This window comes from Schistocerca americana, chromosome 7, assembly GCF_021461395.2.
Source record: "Schistocerca americana isolate TAMUIC-IGC-003095 chromosome 7, iqSchAmer2.1, whole genome shotgun sequence".
Lineage (NCBI taxonomy): Eukaryota > Metazoa > Arthropoda > Insecta > Orthoptera > Acrididae > Schistocerca > Schistocerca americana.
In genome coordinates this window covers 355,048,824-355,076,626 of record NC_060125.1, presented here as the reverse complement: position 1 = coordinate 355,076,626, position 27,803 = coordinate 355,048,824, and the positions used below count along the sequence as shown (strand labels likewise).

General features: G+C 42.7%; 1 protein-coding gene across 1 annotated transcript in view; it reads right to left on the bottom strand.

The window, feature by feature from the left end:
* LOC124622546 (nose resistant to fluoxetine protein 6-like) overlaps positions 1-27,803 on the bottom strand; it is a 381,634-nt gene that overhangs the window by 207,266 nt on the left and 146,565 nt on the right. The window contains exon 4 of the mRNA XM_047148283.1: positions 18,872-19,014. Within this exon, the coding sequence (XP_047004239.1) occupies positions 18,872-19,014 (143 nt within the window). The remainder of the gene's footprint in view (positions 1-18,871; positions 19,015-27,803) is intronic.

Genomic DNA, 27,803 nt, shown 5'->3' with positions numbered 1-27,803 from the left:
ACACACACCCATACTCGAGGACGGACTCGAACCTCCGTCGGGACCAGCCGCACAGTCCATGACTGCAGCGCCTGAGACCGCTCGGCTAATCTTGCGCGGCAATGCCATATTCAATTGCCTCCTTTCCAGTAGTGTACCCATGTATTTATTGAACCTAACAGTCATTAAAATCGTTCAGTAGTAGTTCTGTAAGATCGCAATCGGTCAAGAATTATTTGGTTCAGTTGGAGAAGTGATAGAGTGTACATCGCTATCAAGCACAGTCTCGTAGCAAGCTCGCTAGCAGTCGTAGAAGGTATGGACCAACAGCGTGAGAATTTTAAGTCTTCGTCTCGGCACATCAGCAGACACTAACACTGGCCAATACAATAAGGGAGAAAGGCGTACCACAGAGACATCTGGAGGCTCCGAGTTTACTCCGCAGATATCGACAGTGGCTGACGCTGTCACACCAGCTGAAAGTAAGCTCAACGGCGACCTACGGGGAGCAGTCAATAAAAGATGCAGCACTTTTTTTTCTCGGCCAATTTTGGTTGTGGAATTTGTAGTGGGACACCGCGTAGTATTTCTGCTCCTCCTCTTACAGTTTCATGAAGTTCCAATAGATGGCAGCACTGTATGGAGCCTTCAAAATGGCGTCTGTAACGGAAATGCCTTCCAAGCAGGGAGCTGTCACTGAGGTTTTTTTTTTTAAAGGAAAACCAGAAATTCGCAGATATTCGCAGGCGCTTGCAGATTGTCTGCGGAGATCTAGCAATGAACAAAAGCACTGTTAGACTTTGGGCGAGGCGCCTGTCATCATCTTAACAATGACGTGTGAACTTGTGTGATCTCCCTCGTGCCGACAGGCCGCATGCAGCTGTGACTCCTGCGACGTTGGGACGTGCGGCCACTCTCATTCGAGGTCATAGACTTATCACAATGAAACACCTCGCTGCACAACTGGACGTCTCTTTTGGTAATCCTCACACTCATGCAGCAGTTGGGCTACTCAAAGGCGAGTGCTGCCCTCGGGATATTTAAGAAACGACTTCAGCATTTTCATCGTCACAAAAGTGCAAACGAACTTTTCCTTCTCCATGTTAAAACAAGGCCTCACAGCAGTTTGTACACCCGAGAGAAACTCACAAAACTACACTGGACTGTTGTTCTTCATGTACCCTACGGCCCTCGTCTCCCATCTTTCGACTTCCATCTGTTTCAGAGTACTTGACGGCTCAACACAAAAGTTTTGTCTCAAGTACAGATAGTGTTGAGGATCAGTGGACAAAGTTCAAAACCATGGTACAATATGCATTAGATGAGTATGTGCCAAGCAAGATCGTAAAAGATGGAAAAGAACCACCGTGCTACAACAACCAAGTTAAAAAATACTGCGGAAGCAAAGGGAACTTCACAGCAAACATAAACATAGTCAAAATCTTGCAGACAAACAAAAATTACGCGAAGCTAAATGTAGTGTGAGGAAGGCTATGCGAGAGGCGTTCAATGAATTCGAAAGTAAAGTTCTATGGCAGAAAATCCTAAGAAATTTTGGACTTATGTCAAAGCGGTAGGTGGATCAAAACAAAATGTCCAGACACTCTGTGACCAAAAGTGGTACTGAAACAGAGGATGACAGACTGAAGGCCGAAATACTAAATGTCTTTTTCCAAAGCTGTTTCACAGAGGAAGAGTGCACTGTAGTTCCTTCTCTAGATTGTGGCGAAGGAACTTGCCCCCCTTCTTGCAGCTGTGTACCGTACGTCTCTAGAAGAGCGTAGCGTTCCAAAGGATTGGAAAAGGGCACAGGTCATCCCGTTTTCAAGAAGACACGTCGAGCAGATGTGCAGAACTATAAACGTATATCTCTAACGTCGATCAGTTGTAGAATTTTGGAACACGTATTATGTTCGAGTATAATGACTTTTCTGGAGACTAGAAATCTACTCTGTAGGAATAAGCATGGGTTTCCAAAAAGACGATCGTGTGAAACCCAGCTCGCGCTATTCGTCCACGAGACCTGAGAGGGCCATAGCCACGGGTTCACAGTAGATGCCGTGTTTCTTGACTTCCGCAAGGCGTTCGATACAGTTCCCCACAGTCGTATAATGAACAAAGTAAGAGCATATGGACTATCAGACCAATTGTGTGGTTGGATTGAAGAGTTCCTAGATACCAGAACGCAGCATGTCATTGTCAATGGAGAAAAGTCTTCCGAAGTAAGAGTGATTTCAGGTGTGCCGCAGGGGAGTGTCTTAGGAACGTTGCTATTCACAATATACGTAAATGACCTTGTGGATAACATCAGAAGTTCACTGAGGCTTTTTGCGGACGATGCTGTGGTATATCGAGAGGTTGTAACAATGGAAAATTGTACTGAAATGCAGGAGGATCTGCAACGAATTGACGCATGGTGCAGGGAATAGCAACTGAGTCTCAATGTGTACAAGTGTTATGTGCTGCGAATACACAGAAAGAAAGATCCTTTATCATTTAGCTACAGTATAGCAGGTCAGCAACTGGAATCAGTTAATTCCATAAACTATCTGGGAGTAGGCATTAGGAGTGATTTAAAATGGAATGATCATATAAAGTTGATCGTCGGTAAATCAGATGCCAGACTGAGATTCGTTGGAAGAATCCTAAGGAAATGCAATCCGAAAACAAAAGAAGTAGGTTGCAGTACGCTTGTTCGCCCACTGCTTGAATATCGCTCACCAGTGATGATAGATAAACTCCAGTGGAAGACTCTGCAAGAGAGACGCTCAGTAGCTCATTAGGGCTTTTGTTGAAGTTTCGAGAACATACCTTCACCGATGAGTCAAGCAGTATATTGCTCCCTCCTACGTATATTTCGCCAAGAGACCATGAGGATAAAATCAGAGAGATTAGAGCGCACACAGAGGCATACTGACTATCTTTCTTTCCACGAACAATATGAGACTGGAATAGAAGGAAGAACAGATAGAGGTACTCAAAGTGTCCTCCACCACACACCGTCGGGTGGCTTGCGGAGTATGGATGTAGATGTAGATGTAGATGTTTGGATCAATGAAGGATGAAACCTGCGGGAAGCAGTACGTGGATGATGGGTAGGTTTTTGATGTAGCAATACCTTGGCTTCGATGTCGGCTAGTACGACGGTGCCAGGTGGGCATAAAGGCCCTCTTAGTAAGGTGGCGTAAGACCGTCACGTGTTGAAACGTGTGGTTTTGTAGCCAGAAGAGTGGGGAGTAATAAGGTGTTTTGGAATCCTGAATAAAACCAATCTGCTTGCAGAAGAAAAATGTTGAATCACTTATTGACTCTCCTCGTAGTACAAGGTGTTCAATGAATCTTGAGACTCAAAATATAAAACCTATCACGGCCAAGGAAAGGTCAGGTGACGTGGGAGCAAGTGTGTCTCTAGATAGGATGTAGCCAGTAGAACCAGAAGTGACTCACGCGAACACACAAAGGGAGACGATAAGGGCACTGTCCATGTTTAGTGCACAAAGGGCTTATCGGCGGATAGCGGCCTGCTGAATTGCAGTTTGTTACTAGTAATATTGCAGGACTGTGGCGATGATGTAAAGTAACAGACTGTGTCCTAGCGTTGTCGACATGCAAAGACGGGTACACTCGATGACGCTTATATTGTTACTACTTCAAAATATGTCTGCAGTTCGCTGACAATTATTAACGTTGGAAAGAAAAAGACAAGTAAATTCATTTCTGTAGCAGCATCAGATACCACTGTATTATCAACGCCAATGAGCAAAGTGGGAATTATTAGTATGCACCCTGAAACATATAGTCTACAGAGTTGCCTTACGACGTTTCGTACGCACAGGCACAGAAGACGAGAAATTATTGAATACGTACAATCACAGTTATGTCGTTAGGCCACACTGCCTCACGAAATAAGTCTTATGCGATAACGTAAGAACCCAAGTAGAATTATAATCTTATACTGGAGATACGCTCCCTCAAAACATACACTGAAGCGCCAGAGAAACTGGTATAGAGATGCGTATTCAAATACACAGATATGTAAATATGCAGAATACGGCGCTGCGGTAGGCGACGCCTATATAAGACAAGTATCTGGTGCAGTTGTTATATCGGTTACTGCTTCTACAATGGCAGGTTATCAAGATTTAAGTGAGTTTGCACCTGGTGTTATAGTCGTTGCACGAGCGATGGGACACGGCATATCCGAGGTGGCGATGAAGTGGGGATTTTGCCGTTCGACCATTTCACGAGCGTACCGTGAATATCACGAATCTGGTAAGTATCAACTCTCCGACATCGCTGGGGCCAGAAAATGATCCTGAAAGAAAGGGACCGACGATGACTGAAGAGAATCGTTCAATGTGACAGAAGTGCAACACTTCCGCAAATTGCTGCAGATTTCAATGCTCGGCGATCAACAACAAAGGGTCACTCGTGTACGCTTGATGACTGCGCGACACAAAGCTTTACCCCTCGCCTGGGGGACTGTTGATGACTGGAAACTTGTTGTCTGGTCGGACGAGTCTTGTTTCAGATTGTATAGAGTGTATGGACGTGTACGGTTATGGAGACAACCTCATGAATCCATGGACCCTGCACGTCATCAGGAGACTATTCAAGGTGGTGGAGGCTCTGCAATGGTGTGGGGTGTGTGCAGTTGGAGTGATATGGTACCCCTGATACGCCTAGATACGATTCTGACGGTTAACATGTACTTGAACATCCTATCTGATCACCTGCATCGATTCATGTCCATTATGCATTCCGACGGACCTGGTCAGTTCCAACAAGACAATGCGACACCCCACAGGTGCAGAATTGCTACAGAGTGGCTCCAGGAACACTGTTCTGAATTTAAACACCAAACTCTCCAGATATAAACATTACTGAACATATCTGGGATGCCTAGTAACATGCTTTTAAGAAAAGATCTCCCCACCCTCGTACTCTTACGGATTTATGGACAGCCTTGCAGGATTCATGGTGTCAGTTCCCTCCAGAAATACTTCATACATTAGTCGAGTCCATGTCACGTCGTGTTGTGGCATTTCTGCGTGCTGGGGGGGTTGTGGGGGGGGGGGGGGTAGGTGTGGGGTACACGATATTAGTCAGGTTTACCAGTTTTTTTGGCTCTTCGGTGTATATTTTTTACCTTTTCTTTAATGTGTTGTTTGTAATAAAAACAATTTAATATCGGTGTAATGGCTGCTGCTGCAGATTATGGATTTAAGGAGACTAAACATATAACGTAATCAATCTCCTATTCACCCCCCACCCCCCGTCAGAACGGAATCAGTGTTCCGCATACGGTAGCGTCTAGATTAATTTCTATGTGCAAGTTTGAGAAAAGCTTTCTAAAATAGTATGTAGCGTGTATCTGACGATGGACGTGGGTATCTCGTTTAGTGGCATCTGGGAATCCGCCAGAAATCACATCCAGGCTGGCTCTAGCTAGCACACAGGCTCGCCTCGTTAGTCCGCTTCAAACCGGGGCTGGTGCGCCAAACGTCCAGGATGCGGACGCTTTGACGTGCGCAGCTGTCTGGACGGGTCTACGTCAAGCTGATATTTGTGCAGAAATACGTTGCATTTTACTGAAGAGGGTGAAGATTTAGCACCTTTTACAGTAGTAAGTCGTATGAAATAAATTCTACGAGAGGGTTCAGTAAGTAATGTAACACTTTTTTCTCTGAAAGCAGGTTGGTTGTATCCAGGATTCCAGTACGCCAAGCTATTGACCACTCTTTTGACTACAAAATCGTATTTTTCAGCATAACCTCCTTTCAGGGCGATGGCCGTACGCCACTTTGCAGGGAAGCAACGTGTGCCAGCATAGTATCACAGTACTAGTGGACGTCAGAGCCAATGTCTTGCTCCATCAATAGCCTCCCCAGATTTCAATCTGTGCTTCCCGCGGAGTGAATCCATCATTAGGCGAAACACACGGAAGTAGGAAGGTGCGAGAGCCGAGCTGTAGGGTGGATGAGGAAGATCAGGCCACTGAAGTTTTGTGAGCTTGTCCCAGGTCAGAAGACTTGTATGAGACCTTGCGTTGTCATGGAGAAGCAGTTCGTTTGTATTTTACTGACAACGAACACACTGGTTTTCTTTCTTCAGTTTCTCAAGGGTAGCACAACACACTTGAGAGTTGATAGTTGCACCATGACGGAGGACATCAAACAGAATTAACCACTTCAGAGTGCCGTAGCCATGACATCACCTGCTGAGGGTGCGTCTTTGAACTTTCTCTTCAGAGGAGAGGAGCTGCGACGCCACTCCATGGACTGCCTTTCAGTTTCCTGTTCGAGTTGATGAACTTACGTCCCATCGCCTATGACGATGTTCTACGTCTACATCTACATGGATACTCTGCAAACCGCACTTAAGCGCCTGGCAGAGGGTTCATCGAACGAGCTTCGCAATAATACTCTATTATTCCACTTTCGAACAGCGATCGGAAGAAACGAACACCTGTATCCTTCCGTGCGAGGTCTGATTTCCCTTATTTTATTACGATGATCGTTTCTCGCTATGTAGGCCGGCGTCAATAAACTAGTTTCGCATTCTGAGGAGAAAGCTGGTGACTGAAATTTCGTGAGAAGATTCGTTGCAATGAAAAAGCCTTTATTTTAATGGTGTCCGTCCCAAATCTTGTGCTATCTCCGTGAGACTCTCTCTCCTATTTTGCGATAATACAAAGCGTTCTTCTCTTCCTTGAACTTCCTCGATGTACTCCGTTAATTCTATCTGGTAAGGATCCCAGACCGCGCAGCAGTACTCCAAGAGAGGACGGACAAGCGTAGTGTAGGCAGTCTCTTTAGTAGATCAGACACGTCTTCTAAGTGTTTTGCCAATAAAGCGAAGTCTTTGGTTTCTCTCAATATTTTGTAAATATTATTTCCAATTTAACTTTGTCGCAATTGTAATTCCTAGGTATTTAGTTAAATTTACGGCCTTTAGATTTCATTGATTTATCATGTAATCGAATATGACCTCACACTTCTCATTATTTAGGATCGATTGCCAATTTTTGCACCCTACAGATATCTTATCTAGACCGTTTGCAATTGGTTATGATCGTCTGATGACTTTTCTAGACGATAAACGACAGCATCATCAGCAATCAACTTAAGACGGCTGCTTATACTGTCTAATAAATAGTCTATGTAGATAAGGAACAGCAGAGGGCCTGTAATACTACTTTGAGGAGTGACAGAAATCACGTCTGTTTTACTCGACTTTCCGTCGGTTACTATGCAATGTTACCTCTCTGACTGAAAATCACGAATATAGTCGCATGCCAGAGACGATATTTCAAAAGCAATCAATTTGATTATAACCCGCTTTTGACGTGCGGTGTCAAAAGCGTTCTGGAAATACAGAAACACTGAATCAATTTGAAATCCCTTGCCTATAGCATTCAATGCATCGTGTGGATAAAGAGCTACTTATATGTCACAAGAATGACGTTCTCAAAATCCGTGTTACCTATATATCAATAGAACGTTCTCTTTGTGGTAATTCATAATGTTCGAACACAACATATGTTTTAGAATCTTGCAGCATATCGACGTTAATGATATGGGTCTGTTATTTAGTGTATTATCCCTACTATATATCTTGAATATTGGTGTGACCTGTGCAACTTTACAGTCTTTGCGTACGGATTATTCGTCGAGCGAGCGGTTGTATATGATAGTTAAGTATAGAGCTATTCGAAATGTGGTGCTACAGAAGAATGCTGAAGATTAGATGGGTAGATCACATAACTAATGAGGAAGTATTGAATAGGATTGGGGAGAAGAGAAGTTTGTGGCACAACTTGACCAGAAGAAGGGATCCGTTGGTAGGACATGTTCTGAGGCATCAAGGGATCACCAATTTAGTATTCGAGGCCAGCGTGGAGGGTAAAAATCGTAGAGGGAGACCAAGAGATGAATACACTAAGCAGATTCAGAAGGATGTAGGTTGCAGTAGGTACTGGTAGATGAAGAAGCTTGCACAGGATAAAGTAGCATGGAGAGCTGCATCAAACAAGTCTCAGGACTGAAGACCACAACAAACAATATAGAGGTATTGAATCAGCATACTCTGGAAGGAACCCAATTGGTATACAGTCTGGACAAGAAAACTTGCTTTTATCAAGTGATGTAATTTTCTTCAGTACTACGAAGATACCTACGTCTAAGTTACTCGTTTTAGCAGCATTTCTTGATTCGAATTCTGAAATATTTCGTCTTCTTTGGTGAAGGAATTCCGAAAGGCTGCGTTTAGTAATTCTGCTTCCGCAGCACAGTCATCGACTGTATTTCCATTGCTATCGCACGGAGGAGTTATTGGTTGTCTTGTCGCTAGCATGCATTACAATGGAGCAAAATCTCGTTGGATTTTCTGCCAGGTTTTGACATGAAGTTTCGTTGTGGAAAGTATTATAAACATCTCGCACTGACGCCCGCGCTAAATTTCGAGCTACTGTTAAAGATCGACAATCTTGGAAATTATGAGTTCGTTTAAATTTTGGCATGCTTTTTTCGTTATTTCTGCAACAGTGTTCTGGAAATTTGGAAATTTGTGGTAAGATCTTATGGGACCAAACTGCTGCGGTCATTGGTCTCTAAGCTTAACCACTACTTAATCTAACTTAAACTAACTTACGCTAAGAATAACACAAACAACCATCCCCGAGGAAGGACTCCAACCTCCGACGGGGCGAGTCGCGCGAACCGTGACATGACGCCCAGACCACACGCTTATCCCTCACGGCAAAACAGGATTCTGACTCGTTTTGTGTACCAAGAGGGGGGGGGGGGGGAGGGGGGATCAGCTCCGTCGTTTGTTAATTTATTTGGTGTTTGGTGTAGAGCTCTCAACTGCTGACGATTCTATTTCTTTGAATTCAAGCCACAAATGGTTGTAGAGCTCTCAACTGCTGACGATTCTATTTCTTTGAATTCAAGCCACAAATGGTCTATTCTCACACTGTTAATTTGGAAGGAGTGGAGGTTGTCTCTCAGAAGGCGTCAAGTGATTTTTTATCTGCGTTTTTGAACAGGTATACGTTTCGTTTATTTTTGGAGTATTTGGGGGTTACAATATTCCGTTTCGCTACGACAACCCTGTGTTGACTAATCCTTGTATCCGTTTTGATGCTCGTCATTAGGTCAAGATTATTTGTTGCTAAGACGTCAAGCGTCTTTTCACAACCGTTTACTATTCACGTTGGCTCATGAACTAAAGTCTCGAAATAATTTTCAGAGAATGCATTTAGCACAATTTCGGATGACGTTTTATGCGTACCTCCGGATTTAAACATGTATTTTCGCCAAAATATAGAGGGAAAATTAAATTCACCACCAACTATAATTGTATGAGCCGGGTACGTGTTTGAAATTGAACTCAAGTTTTCTTTGAAACTTTCAGCAATTGTACCACCCGAGTTGGGTGCTAGGTAAAAGGATCTAATTATAATTTTATTCCGATTGCCAAGAATGACCTCTGCCCACGCTAACTCACAGGAACTACTTCAACTTCGCAACAAGATCAACTACTTCTAACATCAGCAAACACACCATCGCCAACGGTGTTTAACCTATCCTTTCGGAACACCGTTAGGTTCATCGCAGAAATTTCAGCGCCTGCAACGATTTGCGCAACAGTGCTTTCTATTACCGATTGGAGTTCTGGTACTTTCACAACACAGATCGACAATTTACAACTGTTATATCGATGGTTTCTTGATCTACGTTGTTTCCGTGTTCGACTCTTTGAGTCTGGAGCCCCTTCTGTGTTTTCCCGCGACCCTTTAACCTAAAAAACCGCCCAGTCCACGCCACACAGCCTTTGCTACCCGTATAGCCGCCTCCTGCGTGTAGTGGACTCCTGACATACTCAGCGATGGTGCAAGTCGAGGAATCTGCAGCGTACACGCTTGCAGAACCGTCTGAGACTCTGATTCAGACCCTCCACTCGGCTCTGTACCAGAGGTCTGCCACCGGTCCTGTCCACTATGTTGCAAATGGTGAGCTCTGATTTCATCTCGCAAAGCCACGCTGGCACTTCTGTTAGCTGCATGAAACCAGAGAGGATCTCTTCCCCTCCAAAGTGACACACATCATTGGTACTGATGTGAGGCATACCCTGCACCTGGCTGCACCCTGTGCTCTTCATGGCATCAGGAAGGACCCTTTCCACGTCTGGAATGACTCCACCCGGTGTCCACATTGGATTTTTTCCCCTTTGTGGCAGCCATGTTCGACAAAAAAGTGTTACAGTGAACCTCGTGATGCGTAAGCAATTACCCACAGATGGTCGTTCGCTGTTATTTACGGTCTTCTATAAGGTGGCGATGAATCCCAGCGACCACATACCTTTGGCTATCCCAACTGGTGGACGAGTGTGTCGACACTACCGACATAGACGATTAGTTGCAGTTGGGTGTCTGACTGTGATCTGACGATCAACTCGAATGAGAGTGTCCGCGCGACCACCCCTGCAGGAATCACAGCTGTGTGCAGCCGTCCTGCACGCGGGAGCTCACACAAGTTTATGGGACGTTGTTGCAATGAAGACAGACACTCCGCTCAGCGATTCGCCATGCTTTTGTTCAATGGCATGTCCCCATAGACATTTTACAAGCGTTTAGGAATAACTGTGACTGTCTCGTTTTCCGCTAAAAGAAACTCAGTGACAGCTCTCTGCTTGGAACGCATCTCCGTTGCAGACGACACTTTTAAGGCTACGTATATTGCCGCCACAGACTAGAACTTCATGAAAACTACAGGGGCTGAAGGAGGAATCTTCTCCGATGTCCCAAAACGGATTTCCAATTTTTTTCAACCGAAACTGGCCAAGAAAAAATGTTGGATTTCTTATCGAATGCCCCTCCAGGATTCGGTGTTGGTAGTATTCTACCGCAATTACGATAATAACTGTTCAGTGAGGTAGAAGTGAAGATTTTGCGAAAACAAATCTGAGCAATACTGACAACTGCTGTGCTTTTCAAAGGAATGCTTTTGACTTCGAATTTCATATGAAGAACTGTTACAGTTTGGGAACATTAGGGATTACAGAAGAAGGAGGCATATTGGGGAGTGCTTAGATACATTTTTTGGGAAACAATGCAGTAGCGATTTACAGTAACTTGTGTTAGCATCTTTTATACAAATCCCTGATGTCCATTTTGCTATATCCTTTTGTGATTCAGTTTACGAACAGCAAGCTATCTCAGTCACTAAAAATTTTATGTGGTAATTTTAATAAGAGAGTTATTAAGTACATCTGTGAGAAGCCGCATTGCACTATTCATTGGTTAATTCTATTTGCTTAGTTCCTCAAGCCAAAATTAAATTTAATAATGAAAATGGAGTAATTTCATTTATGTTTGAAAAGATTCGTTAATTGGATTCCTAAATGTCTGGCAAATTTAAATCTTGTCCTAAAAGTAAAGTTGCAGTCTTTCAACGGAAATTTCACTAACGATTTTAAGTTCTATTAAAAGACCTTTCCTCCTAACTTGTCCTTTGAAGACTGGCGACTGATTTCTGCAGTTAGTGGTATCTACTTACAGAAGGAAAATACTTAAAGAGAATTAGTGCTGGTCCATGACATAGTTGTAATTTATAGAACTACCTTTCAGCGCAAAAATACTGTATTACCAAAACAACTAAGATAAGAGTGAAGCGATACATGTTTCTTTCTGTGGAGAACGACCTTCCTAAATTTCACTAACACTATCGGGGAAGTAGCGATAGCCTTTAAGTAGTCACACAGGTTTTACACACTGCTAACTTTCTTTAACAGTTCATTTTGAGGAAAAGCAATTCTCTTAGGTTTCGAAGAGTATTTTCAATAACATTTTCGAGTGCATAGCTAACGCTACAATAACAACGCAAAAGATGATAGAAAATTCTTTAAACTTAGTCGATGCAACTAGTCATTTGTAAAGTAAACGATAAAATTTCACGACGTTTAAAGAAAACAGAGAGCAGGGTCTTTATAAGTCCACACCGAAACGAACTGAGATAAAACATTAACATGAAGACACAGCGCAGTCCACAAAGAAGTTGGAACGAAAAGAAAAACATAACGATAGAATAAAAATGAGTACACACTGGTACTTTACATATTAAAATGGTTCAAATGGCTCTAAGTACTATGGGATTTAACATCTGAGGTCATCAGTCCCATAGACTTAGAACTAGTTAAACCCAATTAATCTAAGGACATCACACAATCTAATGGAACCTGCGACCTTAGCAGCAGCGTGGTTCAGGACTGAAGCGCCTAGAACCGATCGGTCACAACGGCTGGCGATACTTTACAGACTAACGGCTGTAAAGTTTTAAGTAAGACTTAACTCATTATCAACCTTCACATTGCCACAAAAAACGAAGAAAGTAACTCGTCGAACATTTAGTCCAATTGATAACAATAATCGCTTAGGGAATAGGATTACGAGAACATGTAGAGTCACAAGATATTTCGCAATTTACAGAAGGAGAGTTAAGACCACTATCAGCTAATTTAGACAGACCTCTAAACCATTGACGCAACGGCCTTGCCGCAGTAGATACACCGGTTCCCGTGAGTCGAGATGCCGGGCGTGGTCGGCACTTGGATGGGTGACCATCCAGGCCGCCATGCACTGTTGCCATTTTTCGGGGTGCACTCAACCTCGTGATGCCAATTGAGGAGCTACTCGACTGAATAGTAGCGGCTCCGATCAGAGAAAACCATCATAACGACCGGGAGAGCGGTGTGCTGACGACACGCCCATCCTATCCGCATCCTCAACTGAGGATGACACGGCGGTCGGATGGTCCCGATAGGCCACTTGTGGCCTGAAGACGGAGTGCTTTCTAAACCATGGACAATGATATCTTTCAATGGAACGCGAGATCATGAAACGGGCAAAGAACTAGCTTTAAGCAACAGTTAAACGTTATATATCCTGTGAATAAAAAAAGTTTTGCGACTGGATTAATAATAATTCGAGACGAGTTAAGATGGCGGTTTTAATACTCAGGTGTCTTCCTACCACGCACAGAACTTTCACACAAACATGTGGGGTGTTGGACTCGCGCACCTAATTGGCTTCAATGTCAGCTACGTACTCGAGGAGTCGATTCTTCCTGTGACTTCCTGTACCTTGTTGTTTTATGGTCGCGTTGATAACACCGAGTCACGTCGCCTGCAATGATTTTGTGTGACAATAGTTGTCGGATTTGCATTTCAATCAAGTTGCCGTAGGTGTCCACACGTTGTTGTTTTTGTTCGGAGCCGGCCGCTGTGACCGAGCGGTTCTAGGCGCTTCATTCCGGAACCGCGCTGCTGCTACGGTCGCAGGTTCGAATCCTTCCTCGGGCGTGGATGTATGTGATGTCCTTAGGTTAGTTTGGTTTAAGTAGTTCTAAGTCTAGGGGGCTGCTGGCCTCAGATGTTAAGTCCCATAGTGCTTAGAGTCATTTGAACCATTTGATTTTTTGTTCCGAAGTGATAGTGTGTGGGATACACTTTTAGGCACCTTTGTCTTCTTCAAAACGTTCCGGAGAATGTCTTGGTCACTTGATTTGGAGATGTTCGGTTCGTTCCTCCATTGCGATTTGTCACATAATATCTTTGACACACTGTATCGACACGTCTACTACTTAACACTTCCCGCTCACAGCAGACAGGTCAAATGCACGTCTGTTGCTTGCAGTTGTTAGCTCAAGCTGCCACCGTAGTTATAGCACTGACGTCGATTGTACGCTAAGAAGAAAATCAGTCACGCACTAAAATGGACGGATAGTGTACACACAATAAGCGAAACGTAGCTAAACCCAGATAATATTTTCAGGTTTCCAAGCCATCAAGTTATATTAATGGATAGAGAAGACGGATTTTGCAGGACGGCGTTAGTCTTTCACAGCACATTGTGTTTAGTCAAGTGACTATAAACAACATACCGAGAGGTCTGGAAGCACGCACTTGACGAATTAGTATACCTAATGTAAGCTTCCCTGTTCTCTCCATTTACAGGGTTCTTCATATCTTATTACCAAAGGAAACCGTACGAAATATAATCCGACCGAAAATCTATGTTAGTATTTCACATGAGTTAGAGCTCCACACAGAATAGGAGACTTTTGTTCTACTGCCCGTATGACTTTCAAGATGGTCTGGCTGAGAATCTTCCGGGCGCGAGAGACCTGTACCAGGAAGGGAGTGGACACATTATTCCTTTGGCCGAGCAGCTCTGGAGGCAAGCGGCGGGTCGTCGTCATCCACACGTCCTGTGGCGGCTCCAAGTTTTCTACTGTTTGTCATCGCACAGCGGCTTTGTATACTCGGTGAGATATTTTTAGCTCGTCACTTTGGTGCCAGGACCACGCGGCAGGCTTGAAGGCTGGTCTTGCTTTCCGCTGTGACCCCGATAATTGACCGGTTCGCTTTCTGCACGTGTTTGTGCCCTGCTGTTTCTACATCAGATTCGGTTCAGCCTTCTGTTCTCTGTTCCTGCATCTGGCGAGGCAATTTGTGGAGCATGTTGCTCGTATCAAAACAAAACAGCTTCCATTTTGTAATTGTCGGGGAGTTGTTTAATGGTGTGTTTTAAATTATTGGTTGAGCCGTGCGTGGCTCGTGTTCCCCCCGTCATGTATTTTACACCCTAATTTTAACGTACTTCCATCTCACTACCTTAATTTAAATTACTACTATCACTGAGTTGCTGCTTTGCCTGACCGTGAGCGGCGTTAGCAGCGGGTATGGATATATCCCCTCTCGTAGTATCTTTCCTCGACTGCTATTAATTCCCGCTCGTTGTCTGTTGGAAGTTAGTTAGTACAGTTCGGGTTGCGAGTTCGGGTCTGCCAGCCAGTGGGAACGCGTCTGGAGCGCAGTCCGGACCTGCCTGTCGGGGAGTTGCAATCTGGAACTAGTGCAGTCGGGTTGGAGCAACAGTGAGGTCTGCGTCGACATGGCTCGCCCGACCATTGCCGCCACGCATCACTTGAGCAGCGGCTGCGGTCTTCGTGGATCGTTGGACGGGTCGTCCTACCGGACGACGCGTTTTGGGCTCGCCGATTGTTCATGACTCGGCTGTGTGAATGTGCATCGACTCCCGATTTGTCTTCGTGTGTGCTTAGTTACTGTTGCGTATTGTTCAGATCTTTGTGCAAGTGTTTGTCAGACTGTGTGTGTAGTTGGTGTTATTTCCACCGATGTCTATTTTAGATGATGTCGGCATTCGGAAGAGTCGGTCGGTTGCTGCGGACCAGAGGAATTTCCTGCCTTGTGGCCGTTAGTGTTTTGGTTACCTGCGCTGGCCACTAACGTAATTTCAGGGAGCGTCCTTTCTTCACCTGTTGTTGCTGTCCAACGTGGTGTGTAATTCTGACAACTAATTCATACGCCATTGTGGATTTCCACGTTTGAAACCTTTTCTGTTTGATGATTGATGGTAAACAAGTCGTTGTGTCGGTCGGTCCGTGGCTGTCCCCTGGTTGGGTTCCGACGTATCAAGTGTAGTTGGGATCACCACCTGTATCGCCTAAGTGAACGAGGGCGGACCGAGCTCCCTGGAGGCTTCTGAGTGCCACCGGTGATTAATTAGCAGTTGTCAGCTGTTTTAAATTTTAGGCTTATGGTTGTTTGTTTTTTTAAAATTTTGCTAGATTAATTCTTAAATTTATCTTTGAAGATTAAACACTGCGACCTTCTGCCTTTAAAGATAATGGTAATATATTTTATAATTTTTGAAGTTTCACTGTGGCCCTCAGCCACTGGTATTAAACCTTGCATATGTTGCTTCTTTAAAATTATTTAATTGCTATCTTAATTGGACTTCTTGTTTTTAAACATGCTGGCCTTCTGCCTTAAAAGTCTATGGTAATATATTCTGAAGTTCTGAAATTTAATTGTGGCCCTCAGCCATTTGTGTTGCACCTTGTATATGTTGCCTTTTGGGTTTTAAATTATTTTATTGCTATCTTAATTGAATTTTTGACCTTTTTTAGATTTCTTGTTGGCATTCTGCCTTTAAAGGTCTATGGTAATATGTTCTAAAATTTTGGAAATTAATTGTGGCCCTCAACCATTTGTTTTGCACTTTGCGTATGTTGTTTTTTGAATTATTTTATTGCTATCGTATTTGGATTTTTATCTTGTTAAGATTTATTGTTGGAGGCCTTCAGCCGTGAAAGAGTTGCTAAATTTCAATAAATGACAATTATAAGCAGAAACTGACTTCAACCCTTGGCCCTTTCCACAATCTTATTACCTGTTCTGCTCAGCGGGTTTAGCGGACGTTTCATTGGCGTTTTGTAAATTGCTTTAATGTTTAATTCGTCATTATTCAGGACGTTTAAAGTATTTTTTGTCGAGTGTGTTGTGCAGTAAATCATCAATTCCCTTTCTCTAGTTATTAGGAGATCGCAAATTTATGCAACTTACCAGGGAAATCTTGCTGCATGTATTTTTGTGGGTTATGCTTCAAAGGCAAGCTCGTATTTACGTAGGTGAGGTTCATCAGCCAATAGTTCATGCCTTCCTTCAACTAAGTTTTCCCTCCTGTGTGACAGTTACGTTTTTTCCGTTTCTGCCTCATGGCGTGATTCGAAGTTGAGTGTCGATTGGCCCGTGTACTTCTTCACTATCAGGTGTAAGTGGAGTGTGGCTGCCTTGTCCAATTACCTTATCTTTTAGCAACGTTTCTCAACTGTTTCGTCTGTAATACAAGCGCGTGATCTGATGACAGCTTTTAACTCATTTTACTTAATAATTACTTCTCTGTTTATCACACTATCGTTGTATGTCTGTGCTTTGACTGAAACTACAGTGAATAATTCGTGTATTAAATTACACTAATTTTATATCACAATAAAATTGACTCTTGTAGCTACATATTGTACGTCTAAAGTCCGTAGACTGTACGTCAAATCTTTTTAGTTGCAGACCTGTTGTTGATTATGTAAAATGAGAATCCCGTCAACGAAAATACCGGTCACCATCGAAGTTTTGTTTTATTTTGTTTCGCTCATAGTTGATTGTTAATGTTTTAACATTTTTAAATCACCATGACTTTAAACTTGCCACAGTAACAAATAATGGTAGTTATCAGATACAACCGAATTATATAATATTAGTACCGTTGTTCTTGGCTTAAACAAGTCGTGTCGTCTCCCCTCCCGCTTCTCCCCCGAAAAGATAAAATTTTATTGGATACACAGGGATGACAAGCCTGTTAGTTAGAAATACGGTATCAGTTGAAATCCCTTGCTGATAGTACTCAACACATCGTGTGAATAAAGAACTACTTGTGGTTTTCAAGAACGATTTTCTCAAAATCTGTGTTGACCATGTGTCAATAGACCTTTCTTTTCGAGGTAATTCATAATGTTCGAACACAATATATGTTCGAGAATCCTGCTCCATATCGACGTTAATGACATGGGCCTGTAATTGATTGTATTTTTCTACTACATCTCCTGCATATTGGTGTGACCTGTGCTACTTTTCAGCCTTTGAGTACGGATCTTTCGTAGAGCGAGCCGTTGTATATCGCATCAGGATTCTCTACGTAGTTGGTGAACAGTCTGGACGTGAAGACTAACTTTTATTGACTGATTTAAGATGCTTCACTTCACTGAGGATACCTACTTCTAAAGTACTCACGTTGGCAGCTGTTCTTGATACGAATTCTGGAATATGTAGTTCGTCTTCTTTGGTGAAGGAATTTCGGATGGCTGTCTTTAGAAACTCTCCTTTAACAGCACTGTTACCGATAGTGTTTCCATTGCTATCGTGCAGAGAAGGCATTGATTGTATTTTTTCGATAGCATACTTAACATAAAACCAAAATCTCTTTGGATATTCTAGGCAGATTCCGAGACAGTTTCTTTGTGAAAACTGTTATAAGTCACATTGAAGTCCATGCTAGATTCCAAGTTCCTGTAAAAGATCTCCAGTCTTGAGGATATTGCGTTCCTTTATATTTGTCATTCTTTTTTTGTTGTTTCTGCAACGATGTTCTGACCTGTTTTGTGTACCATGAGGGATCAGCTCCGTCATTTGTGTGAATTCGTAGGGCCTGCAGAATGTCCGAGACGAGACGTGTCAGTGAAGAAAAGCACGGTGAGTCGATGGGCTAGGCACCTGTCATCATCGCAAAAATGTCGCGTGAACCTGTCCGATCTCCCGCGTGCCGGCCAGCCGCACACAGCTGTGACTCCTGCGGTGTTGAAGCGTGCGGCCACTCTCATTCGGGGCCACTGACGGATCACAACCATACATCTCGCGGCACAAGGTCCATATGCAGCAACAAAAAATTTTAATCATCTGCCCCGTAATACAAAATGTCTGACATGTAGCGAGGAAAGTTTTAAATCTAATTTAAGATTATTTCTCCTGGAGATCTCAACGAATTTCTACTGAAAAACTGGTAGCCAGTAAAAAAATAAATATATGAGTAAAATAAAATGAAATAAAATACAACAACAATAATAATAATAATAAAAAAATTAGTATACTAGCGCGAGAATCACTAAAAATATTCTGCTTATCAATTTTAACACTAACCATTAATATATATCTTGTAGACTGAGTCATTCTACATCATTTCGATAAAAGAATCTTTCACATGCCCTATGGAACTTGTAACTAAACAAGAGAGAAGAACAGATCGCTATGCCCAGCTGCCCACCTGATGAACAATAGATCGCTGAACCATCAGGAGTGTCAACATGATGACGTGTTACAAACTAAGCTCCGAAGAAATTTTAACCTCCGTTATTGTGACTTGTTATGTCGGCAGTAAGTGTCACTGCTTCTAAGTCCCTTCCGCGAAACTGAAGTATGGTTGTGGCTGTAGTCGTGGTGTTACCATAGTGTAGCCTGCGTGTCGAGGCTGCCTTACCTGCTGGGCTGACACGTGTTGCAGACGCACGCTGGCCAGACAGTACTTGCCGCCGGCGTCCAGGCACTCGTCGAAGTTCCCCAGCAGCGCCGTGTTGCCCTCCAGCAAACCAGACACGGGCAGCTGACCCCACGACTCCAACACTGCAACACAGTTCAGGTTGACGTGGGTAACACGGCAAGACTACGTCACTGGTCACTGCCGTGGCAGCCGTAGCAGTAATGGGATGAGCGGGTGTCAAGACTTCGTCACCCACGCCACTCACGGATCCACAGTGATTGTACCAGACAACACCTTAGATTTGGATAGGATACTTCGGTCAAAAGTGTAACGCAATCATCAAGGGTTGCATAGGCATCGTAATTTGGACAGCTGCAGAATGCCCCTATAATCGAGTCAGATTGGCTTCTTACGAGAGCACAGAGAATGGCGTTAAACGGACAGGTATGTTAGAAAATAATAAAGGGAAATGGATAAAGTGAAGTTATATATAGAGGGAAATAGTGAAGCTCTGTAGCAGCAAGAACAGGACTTCTTTTCAGGTAAATTCATGGTTCTAAATACAAAATAAAATAGGACTAATGCAGGAGAAGGTTTAATAATGAATAAGAAAATAGGAATCCTAGAAATCCACTGTGAACAGCATAGCGAACGCTTTATCTTAGCCAAGACAGACACGAAGCCCAAACTGCTGACTGGCTGTTTATTATTTCTAGAAGTAGACATGAAGATTCAGTGACATAATTTTTAAAGGTGATTTAGGTAACTTAATGTATTAACAAACAAACCAACTTCATAACTTTAATGTTACAGAAGAGTAACTAGAGATATAACAATTTTTATACGAAATCAAAATACGAAATCAAAATTTATACTATTTTTCAGTTTTCTATTGAATAATAGAAGTTTTGAAAGAGATAAATTTTGTTCCTGCTTCTCCTAGATCCAAAATAGGTTCTGACATGTCCCTATTACCACAAAGACGAATAAATAAGAAGATTAATAATATTAACACTACTGTTTTTATTCACCCCTCTCATTGGAGTAAAAAGAAATACCAAGTTTTTTAATGTTTTAAAAACATGACCTAGGTTCCAACTTTGATTATAAGTTTAAGGTTAGACACAAAATCTACAATCCCATATAATTTTGATTTTCATATTTATTTTTAAAATCATCATTTTTAAAAAAACTGATAGCTGATTTTATTCACTCCATTTTACGACACTTCGATTACGCTGTTGGCGAGAAGCCACTGGAAACAGTAACTTCTGTAGGACACCTAGAAGTAACTAACAGCGGCACCTAAAATACAAAAAATTGCAGGAAATCGGTTGCCCGACTTAGTTTGATTGGGAGAATTTTAAAGAATTGTAGTTCATCTACGAAAGAAATAAATTACAAAATACTAACCCGAACGACCTAAAACGAAAAGACCACAAAAAACAAGTTGCAGAAAAAGCAGATGCCAGAATTAGACTTATAGGGAGAAGGTTGAAGAAATACAGTTTATCCACGACCGAAGTGGCTTGCAAAAGACTTAATTACTGGGATACGTACTATGTTAAATACAAGAGACTGGAAAGCTCGAAAGATATGCAGCGAGTTACGTCACGGGATGGCATAGATGGCGCGAGAACGTTACGGATATGCTTAGCAAACTTCAGTGGCGCTCGTTACAATATATATGTTGTACACCGCTACGCAGATTATTGTTTTAGATTCCGAGAGCGTACGTTTCAGGAAGAGTCGGCCAGCATTACACCCTTCAATACGAGTATCATGGAATGACCACAACAAGATATCGGGAGACTAGGGTGCTATGGTGGAAGTTTGCACAGCATTCGTTCTTTTTGCTTACCAATGGAACAGAGAAGAGAGGAGGTGTTAATGGTAGCAGACGCGCGCTCCGCTGCACACGTTTAGATGACTTATTTAGTGTAGATGTAGTGCAAGCGTCCTCGGAATTTTGCGGAAAACATTGAGTCGTGGGCGTAGACGTGAGATCGGAGATCGGGATACTGCCTTTGTCTTGGCAGCCGTGGACATATAGTGCGCGAACCCTAGCTCATTGTGACACTTTCCACGAGTGGAGAATATTTTTCTGTAATTTTTGTGTTAGCCTTTGGCCCGATCCGTATTCAGATGGTTTACTCAGGCGACCCCGTGAAGCTTTCAAGTTATCAACTGGGAAAACTAGATCGAGTGATTCTTCTACGTGAAGCTGAAGGCTTTTTATTTGCTGTAGAAGGGACTGAAAACGCGAGACTGCTAGTGGGTAGATGGAGGCTTCCTTTACGTCCTTCTGTACAGACATTTAGTCATAGATATACTCCGGGTTGCAAGGTTAACAGAAGCTTTACCGAAAGTCCCTCCTTAACTACGAGTGTGCGGACAACGCCTGCAATTGAAACTGTAGCCTTCAAGATTGACCCGTGTTACTGTCTTACTGTTTCGTGTAGTATTCGTGATTATACTATAAGTTTCGTGGTATATGAAGCGCAGTCAAATGAAAGCCGAACACCCACTGCAACGGGACTATGGAATGATTCCATTCAAAAGTAATCACCATACACGTAAAGACACTTATCCCACCCAGAGACAGGACGATCAATTCCAGTATCGTAGAACTTGAACGACCGCTTACGGATCCACGACTGCACCCCACTCTTGTACTTCCCCTCCGACTGAAACCGTCGTCCACATATGCCTTTCTTCAGGTCGCCTACAACATCCACGATGTGTGTATATATATATATATATATATATATATATATATATATATATATATATATATATATATATATAATCTATGTCATTCTTTTCTTTTGTTTTGTACCCTTTTGTCGTCGTGTTCTGATGTATGTTGCCGACGCAAGACGCGAATCGATTTGAGGTCTGTTAAAGAAAAACATTTAACGTAAAATTATTGTAGTTTTATGTTCATTTGCTGTCTGAGGTGTGGGGCTGATCTGCTATTCTGTTATTCTGCGCAACGGATTACTCTGAGATGTACCCTTTACCCTGCGGCTCCTGCAAGATGCAGTTTCCACCCCCACACTACTACAGAAGTCAGACAGACGCTCCTAACGTTCTAAAGAGAAATGCCTGAAAAACTTTCAGCAATAAATATCTTCTGGAATCGTCCGCTGTAAGGAAATGACCTAAAATTCACCAAATGTTACCAGTGGGATACTTGGGTACTGGAGTAGTGCTAGTTAGTGTAAGAAAAACATGAGACTAACGAAACTTATTATATATTTTTGCAAAATTCTGAGAAATCACAATGGCTCTTTTAGTTATGAATTGAACAAGTTATATCCTGGTTCTTTTCGGAATGTGAAGTTACCTCTCAAGGATAGGATTCGCTAATGAAATTTCTATACAAAGTTTAAGATGCTTGTTGCCTTCGCAGAATGGCTGAGAGGCGCGCCTACTCAACTTGAATAATTATCCTTTAGAATGTTGCTAGGTATGGTCGAGGCAGTCGCGTGTGAAATGCAGTGAAGTGTACTGTTGTGGGGGAAACATGGAGCTCGCAATAGCTGTAGCGCACAATAGCGTAAGCTGCGATGACTGCTGTCTGCGCCGCTCGCTGCTGACAAATAAGTTAACTCTCGTGCCGGACTGAGACTAGAACTCGGGACCTTTGACTTTCGCGGGCAAGTAGAGCACTTGCCGGCGAAAGGCAAAGGTCCCGAGTTCGAGTCTCGATCCGGCACACAGTTTTAATCTGCCAGGAAGATTCATATCAGTGCGCACTCCGCTGTAGAGTGAAAATTTCATTCTAAAGATAACTCTCCTTCTATCTGGATTGACCTTCGCCAATCAAATTCTCCCTATGCCTTGATGAAGTCAAGGATTCCTATTCGCCCCTAGTCTAACTATTGGCGTGGTACACCGGTCAGATAACCAGTCCACCGCGATGACACTCAAAATTCGCTCGCAGGCGTTTAACTATAACTCTGTCCGTTCACACCACACAATAAGTGTGTCGGCCAACACAGTGAACAACGCTTAATTGCAAGGACTCAATATAGAGTCGCCCTTTGATTCGCTCTCGAAAGAGGTGTTCTCCCAGTGAAGTTCTGAGGAGAGACTTGTTCCTCGCTCTTTCGAGTACACGTACGAGCACGCACGCTCTCGTTACGTGTTCTCGCTCTAAGAGCGACAACGGAACGGCCCCTCTCCACGTCAGACGTGAAGGGGTATATGTTTCGGTCTCTTCCATTATTCCTTCAGCTCAAGGCGTCAGAAATATCGTCTTCCAATCACCATTGCTCTTCTAAAACGGGAGAATGACGTTTCGTTTAAGGCGACCAATCCGGAAACTTGTAGCTTTGGCGTTTGGCGTTTGCTGTCTCCCTGTGAAAATCTCTGAAACTGCGTGCTATGTGTAAAGAATGCGTGGGCTGGCCGCTCCCACACAATGTAGCGGAATTTGCTTTTAAGCCGAACACGGGGTCGTTCCCCCTTTTCACTCGCGCCCACGCTGTCTGCTACGGGCGGTCACCGGCCGACATGGGCTGGGTCGTCCTCTGAACGGCCTTGCGTCCCGCTGTGCGGCCTCCCTCCCGAACTAAAAGCTCCTGTGACCGTCGTGTCTGGAACGTATGTGTGCACGCCAGCCTCGAGTATTTCAACCACGGTGCGCTCACTTGTCAATTGCATATAGTTTACATGAATTCATACAACATTGACTCTATCTTATCGAGTTTGGGTTCGAATGAAGCGTCTTGATGTGCGGAACATGATTGTGAGGGCGGAACATATAATCAATGAAGGTCAGGAGACCACGACGTTTTACAGCTGGTAAAAAAACTGTTTATGATTAATTATTGAAAAATAACTTCCTCTTTTAATTATAATTTTGTATTAATTGTCTTATCATAGCTGCAAGAAGCGCAGCCATTATTAGTTGCGAATATATAGCAACTTCGTCTGTACTTCTGGTCGAAATATCAAGGGTTTGTGTTAAACTAACAGTATTAATAATTTCTTTTGGTGGCATCAATTTAAATGATTAGTTATTTATTGAGCAAAGAAAAATCTTAATTAAAAAAGAAATCTTCTATCTTTTGTTTGCCGCCATCTTAACTTTTATCTCAGCGGCAAATTTAAATTACTTGAAACTGCAAACAATATTCCGATGTGTAAGAAATAAATGTGCACGTGGTACTGAACTCTATTTATATATTAAAAAAATCGAATCAGACTGCATCCTCTAAGATCAGTGCTGATGGTATTTATTGTTGAACAAGATTTCATTGCTGATGTATGATGCCAAAATTAAACTACACATTAATCACGGAGAAAAATATTTCTGGTAGCATACGTCAGTGTTGTGTCCGGTTATATTCTGTGGTTCCTTTTCAAGATCAATTTGCTAAGAATAATTAAATCCATCAAAGACAAAAATTATAAAAGCTCTGATGTACGATCTGTAATTTTAGTGATATGAACACAACTTACAGTCAACATTATTACACTACATCAGGTGGAATTCTTGTGCAATTTGAACAAAATAATTATCCGGGAGAAGGTGTAGTATGAATATTGCATTATACATGTGTATAATATTGCCAGTATCATTTACAAAATCAAATCAATGCAACTGCTAAATAACAGAGTGAATTCAAAACGCAGAATTCCATAGAGTATCATATCATCCATATTCATTGCATTTGTCCATGTTCATGATAAGCGAAACCGCCACACTGGCGCCCAAACAGGGACCACCAGTGCGCATTTGTTCATTTAAATGAAATAATAACACAAAAAATTTGTAATTTATTACTGGTATAAATTGCCACAGCAATTTATTAATTATTTTTATGCATTGTTTTTCACGAACATTGACATCTGTACACTGAGTTGCTGTACTACTAATGCTAGAGCTGTTACGACAGAAGAATCATGTAGAGACTGCTGACCACTGCGGAAGAGTATGCGGGTAGGACCTGGGTCCATGTTTGTTTAGTATAACTTACAACCGTACACACGTAACATTCGATGCATCCATGTTAGATTCAACACCAGCAGCCATAAGCAGTAGAGATTCAATAAACAGGTTGCGAGAAAGTTACTGCTAATATATATATATATATATATATATATATATATATATATATATATCACAGACCGATCGTGAGGAGAGGGGCTAGTGTAATTGTTTAATACAAACCATAAAAAAATGCACGGAAGTATGTTTTTTAACACAAACCTAAGTTTTTTTATATGGAACCCCATTAGTTTTGTTCGCACATCTGAACATATAAACAATACGTAATCAGTGCCGTTTGTTGCATTGTAAAATGTTAATTACATCCGGAGATATTGTAACCTAAAGTTGACGCTTGAGTACCACTCCTCCGCTGTTCGATCGTGTGTATCGGAGAGCACCGAATTACGTAGGGATCCAAAGGGAACGGTGATGGACCTTAGGTACAGAAGAGACTGGAACAGCACATTACGTCAACATGCTAACACCTTTTTATTGGTCATTTTCACTGACGCACATGTACATTACCATGACGGGGTGAGGTACACGTACACACGTGGTTTCCGTTTTCAATTACGGAGTGGAATGGAGTGTGTCTCGACATGGCAGGCCAATAGGTGTTCAATGTGGTCGCCTTCATTTGCTGCACACAATTGCAATCTCTGGCGTAATGAATGTCGTACACGCCGCAGTACATCTGGTGTAATGTCGCCGCAGGCTGCCACAACACGTTGTTTCATATCCTCTGGGGTTGTAGGCACATCACGGTACACATTCTCCTTTAACGTACCCCACAGAAAGAAGTCCAGAGGTGTAAGATCAGGAGAACGGGCTGGCTGACTTATGCGTCCTCCACGTCCTATGAAACGCCCGTCGAACATCCTGTCAAGGGTCAGCCTAGTGTTAATTGCGGAATGTGCAGGTGCACCATCATGCTGATACCACATATGTCGACGCTTTTCCAGTGGGACATTTTCGAGCAATGTTGGCAGATTATTCTGTAGAAACGCGATGTATGTTGCAGCTGTTTGGGCCCCTGCAATGAAGTGAGGACCAATGAGGTGGTCGCCAATGATTCCGCACCATACATTTACAGTCCACGGTCGCTGTCGCTCTACCTGTCTGAGCCAGCGAGCATTGTCCGCGGACCAGTAATGCATGTTCCGTAGATTCACTGCCCCGTGGTTTGTGAAACCAGCTTCATCGGTAAACAGTTAGAACTGCAACGCATTCTCTGTTAATGCCCATTGACAGAATTGCACTCGATGATTAAAGTCATCACCATGTAATTGCTGATGTAGTGACACATGAAACGGGTGAAAGCGGTGACGATGCAGTATGCGCATGACACTACTTTGACTCAGTCCACCGGCTCCCGCAATGTCCCGTGTACTCATGTGTGGGTTCATGGCAAAGGCAGATAACACACCAACTGCATCCGCTTCTCTTGTGACGGGCCTGTTGCGGACCCGTTTGCGTGCTACGACCATACCTGTTGCATACAGTTGGCGGTAGATGTTTTGCAATGTGCAGCACGTTGGATGCTCTCTGTCCGGGTACCGTTCTGCATACACCCTGCAGGCTTCAGCTGCATTTCGTCGACACTCGCCATAGATGAGTATCATCTCCGCCTTTTCAGAGTTCGAATACACCATGGTCACAGTTCCTACAACACTACACTATCACAGATGTCTGGTAACACGGTGTACTACAGTTGGTCTGCGTGCGGAGACGAATGCAGAATAACAATAGCAGCAAGCGCTACATGCGGACTCTGCAACAGCTAGACCAAACCACAACAGTACACTACAGCCACACTCGTAAACACGGTCGTCATCGTAAACATGTCCCTGCAGAAGCTGCTTGCCGACCGCGGCCCGTGTTTGTTACAACACGCAACTGAACGATGGAGGTTTCAAGCGTCAACTTTAGGTTACAATATCTCCGGATGTAATTAACATTTTACAATGCAACAAACGGCACTGATTACGTATTTGTTTATATGGTCAGATGTGCTAACAAAACTAACGTGGTTCTATTTAAAAAAACGTAGGTTTCTGTTAAAAAAACATACTTCCGTGCATTTTTGTATGGTTCGTATTAAACAATTACACTAGCCCCTCTCCTCACGTTCGGTCTGTGGAATCGGTTCGTCAGTATTTGATGTGGTTTACGAAATATATCCAGCGGTAACGTTAGGTGACTCACCCTGTATATATATCGCCGACGGAAGACGCGAATCGATTTGAGGTCTGTTGAATGAAAAACGTTTAACGTAAAATTATTGTAGTTTTATGTTCATTTGCTGGTAGAAAAACCACTTACTCTTTTAATTATAATTTTGTATTAATTGTCTTATCATAGCTGCAAGAAGTGCAGCCATTGTTAATTGCGATTATATAGCAACTTCGTCTGTACTTCTGGTCGAAATATCAAGGGTTTGTGTTAAACTAATTTGCAAAACAGTATTAGTAATTTTTTTTGGTGGCATCAATTTAAATGATTACGTATTTATTGAGCAAAGGAAAATCTTTATATATATATATATATATATATATATATATATATATATATATATATGTGTGTGTGTGTGCGTGTGTGTGTGTGTGTGTGTGTGTGTCTGTGTGTGTGTGTTTTAGTTATAAGATTATATTGCGTTGATGTATACGTGTCAGTGATATACATAGACTTGTTGTGTTATATTGTGTATAAAATGGTTAGGCCAAGGAAACTGCTTAAACCTAGTGAGGATACGGAGGCAGAAATGGTATCAGATCCTCCTGTAGAACAATCTGTTCACACTTCTACTCAGTCATTAGAGAATTTAATTACCGATGACAATTTTGTAGATTATGTTCCGACAGGTAGTGAGACTGAAGAGCTGTCGAAGCAAACTGGCACTCCACCAGTCAATCAGTTAGAAAATAGAGA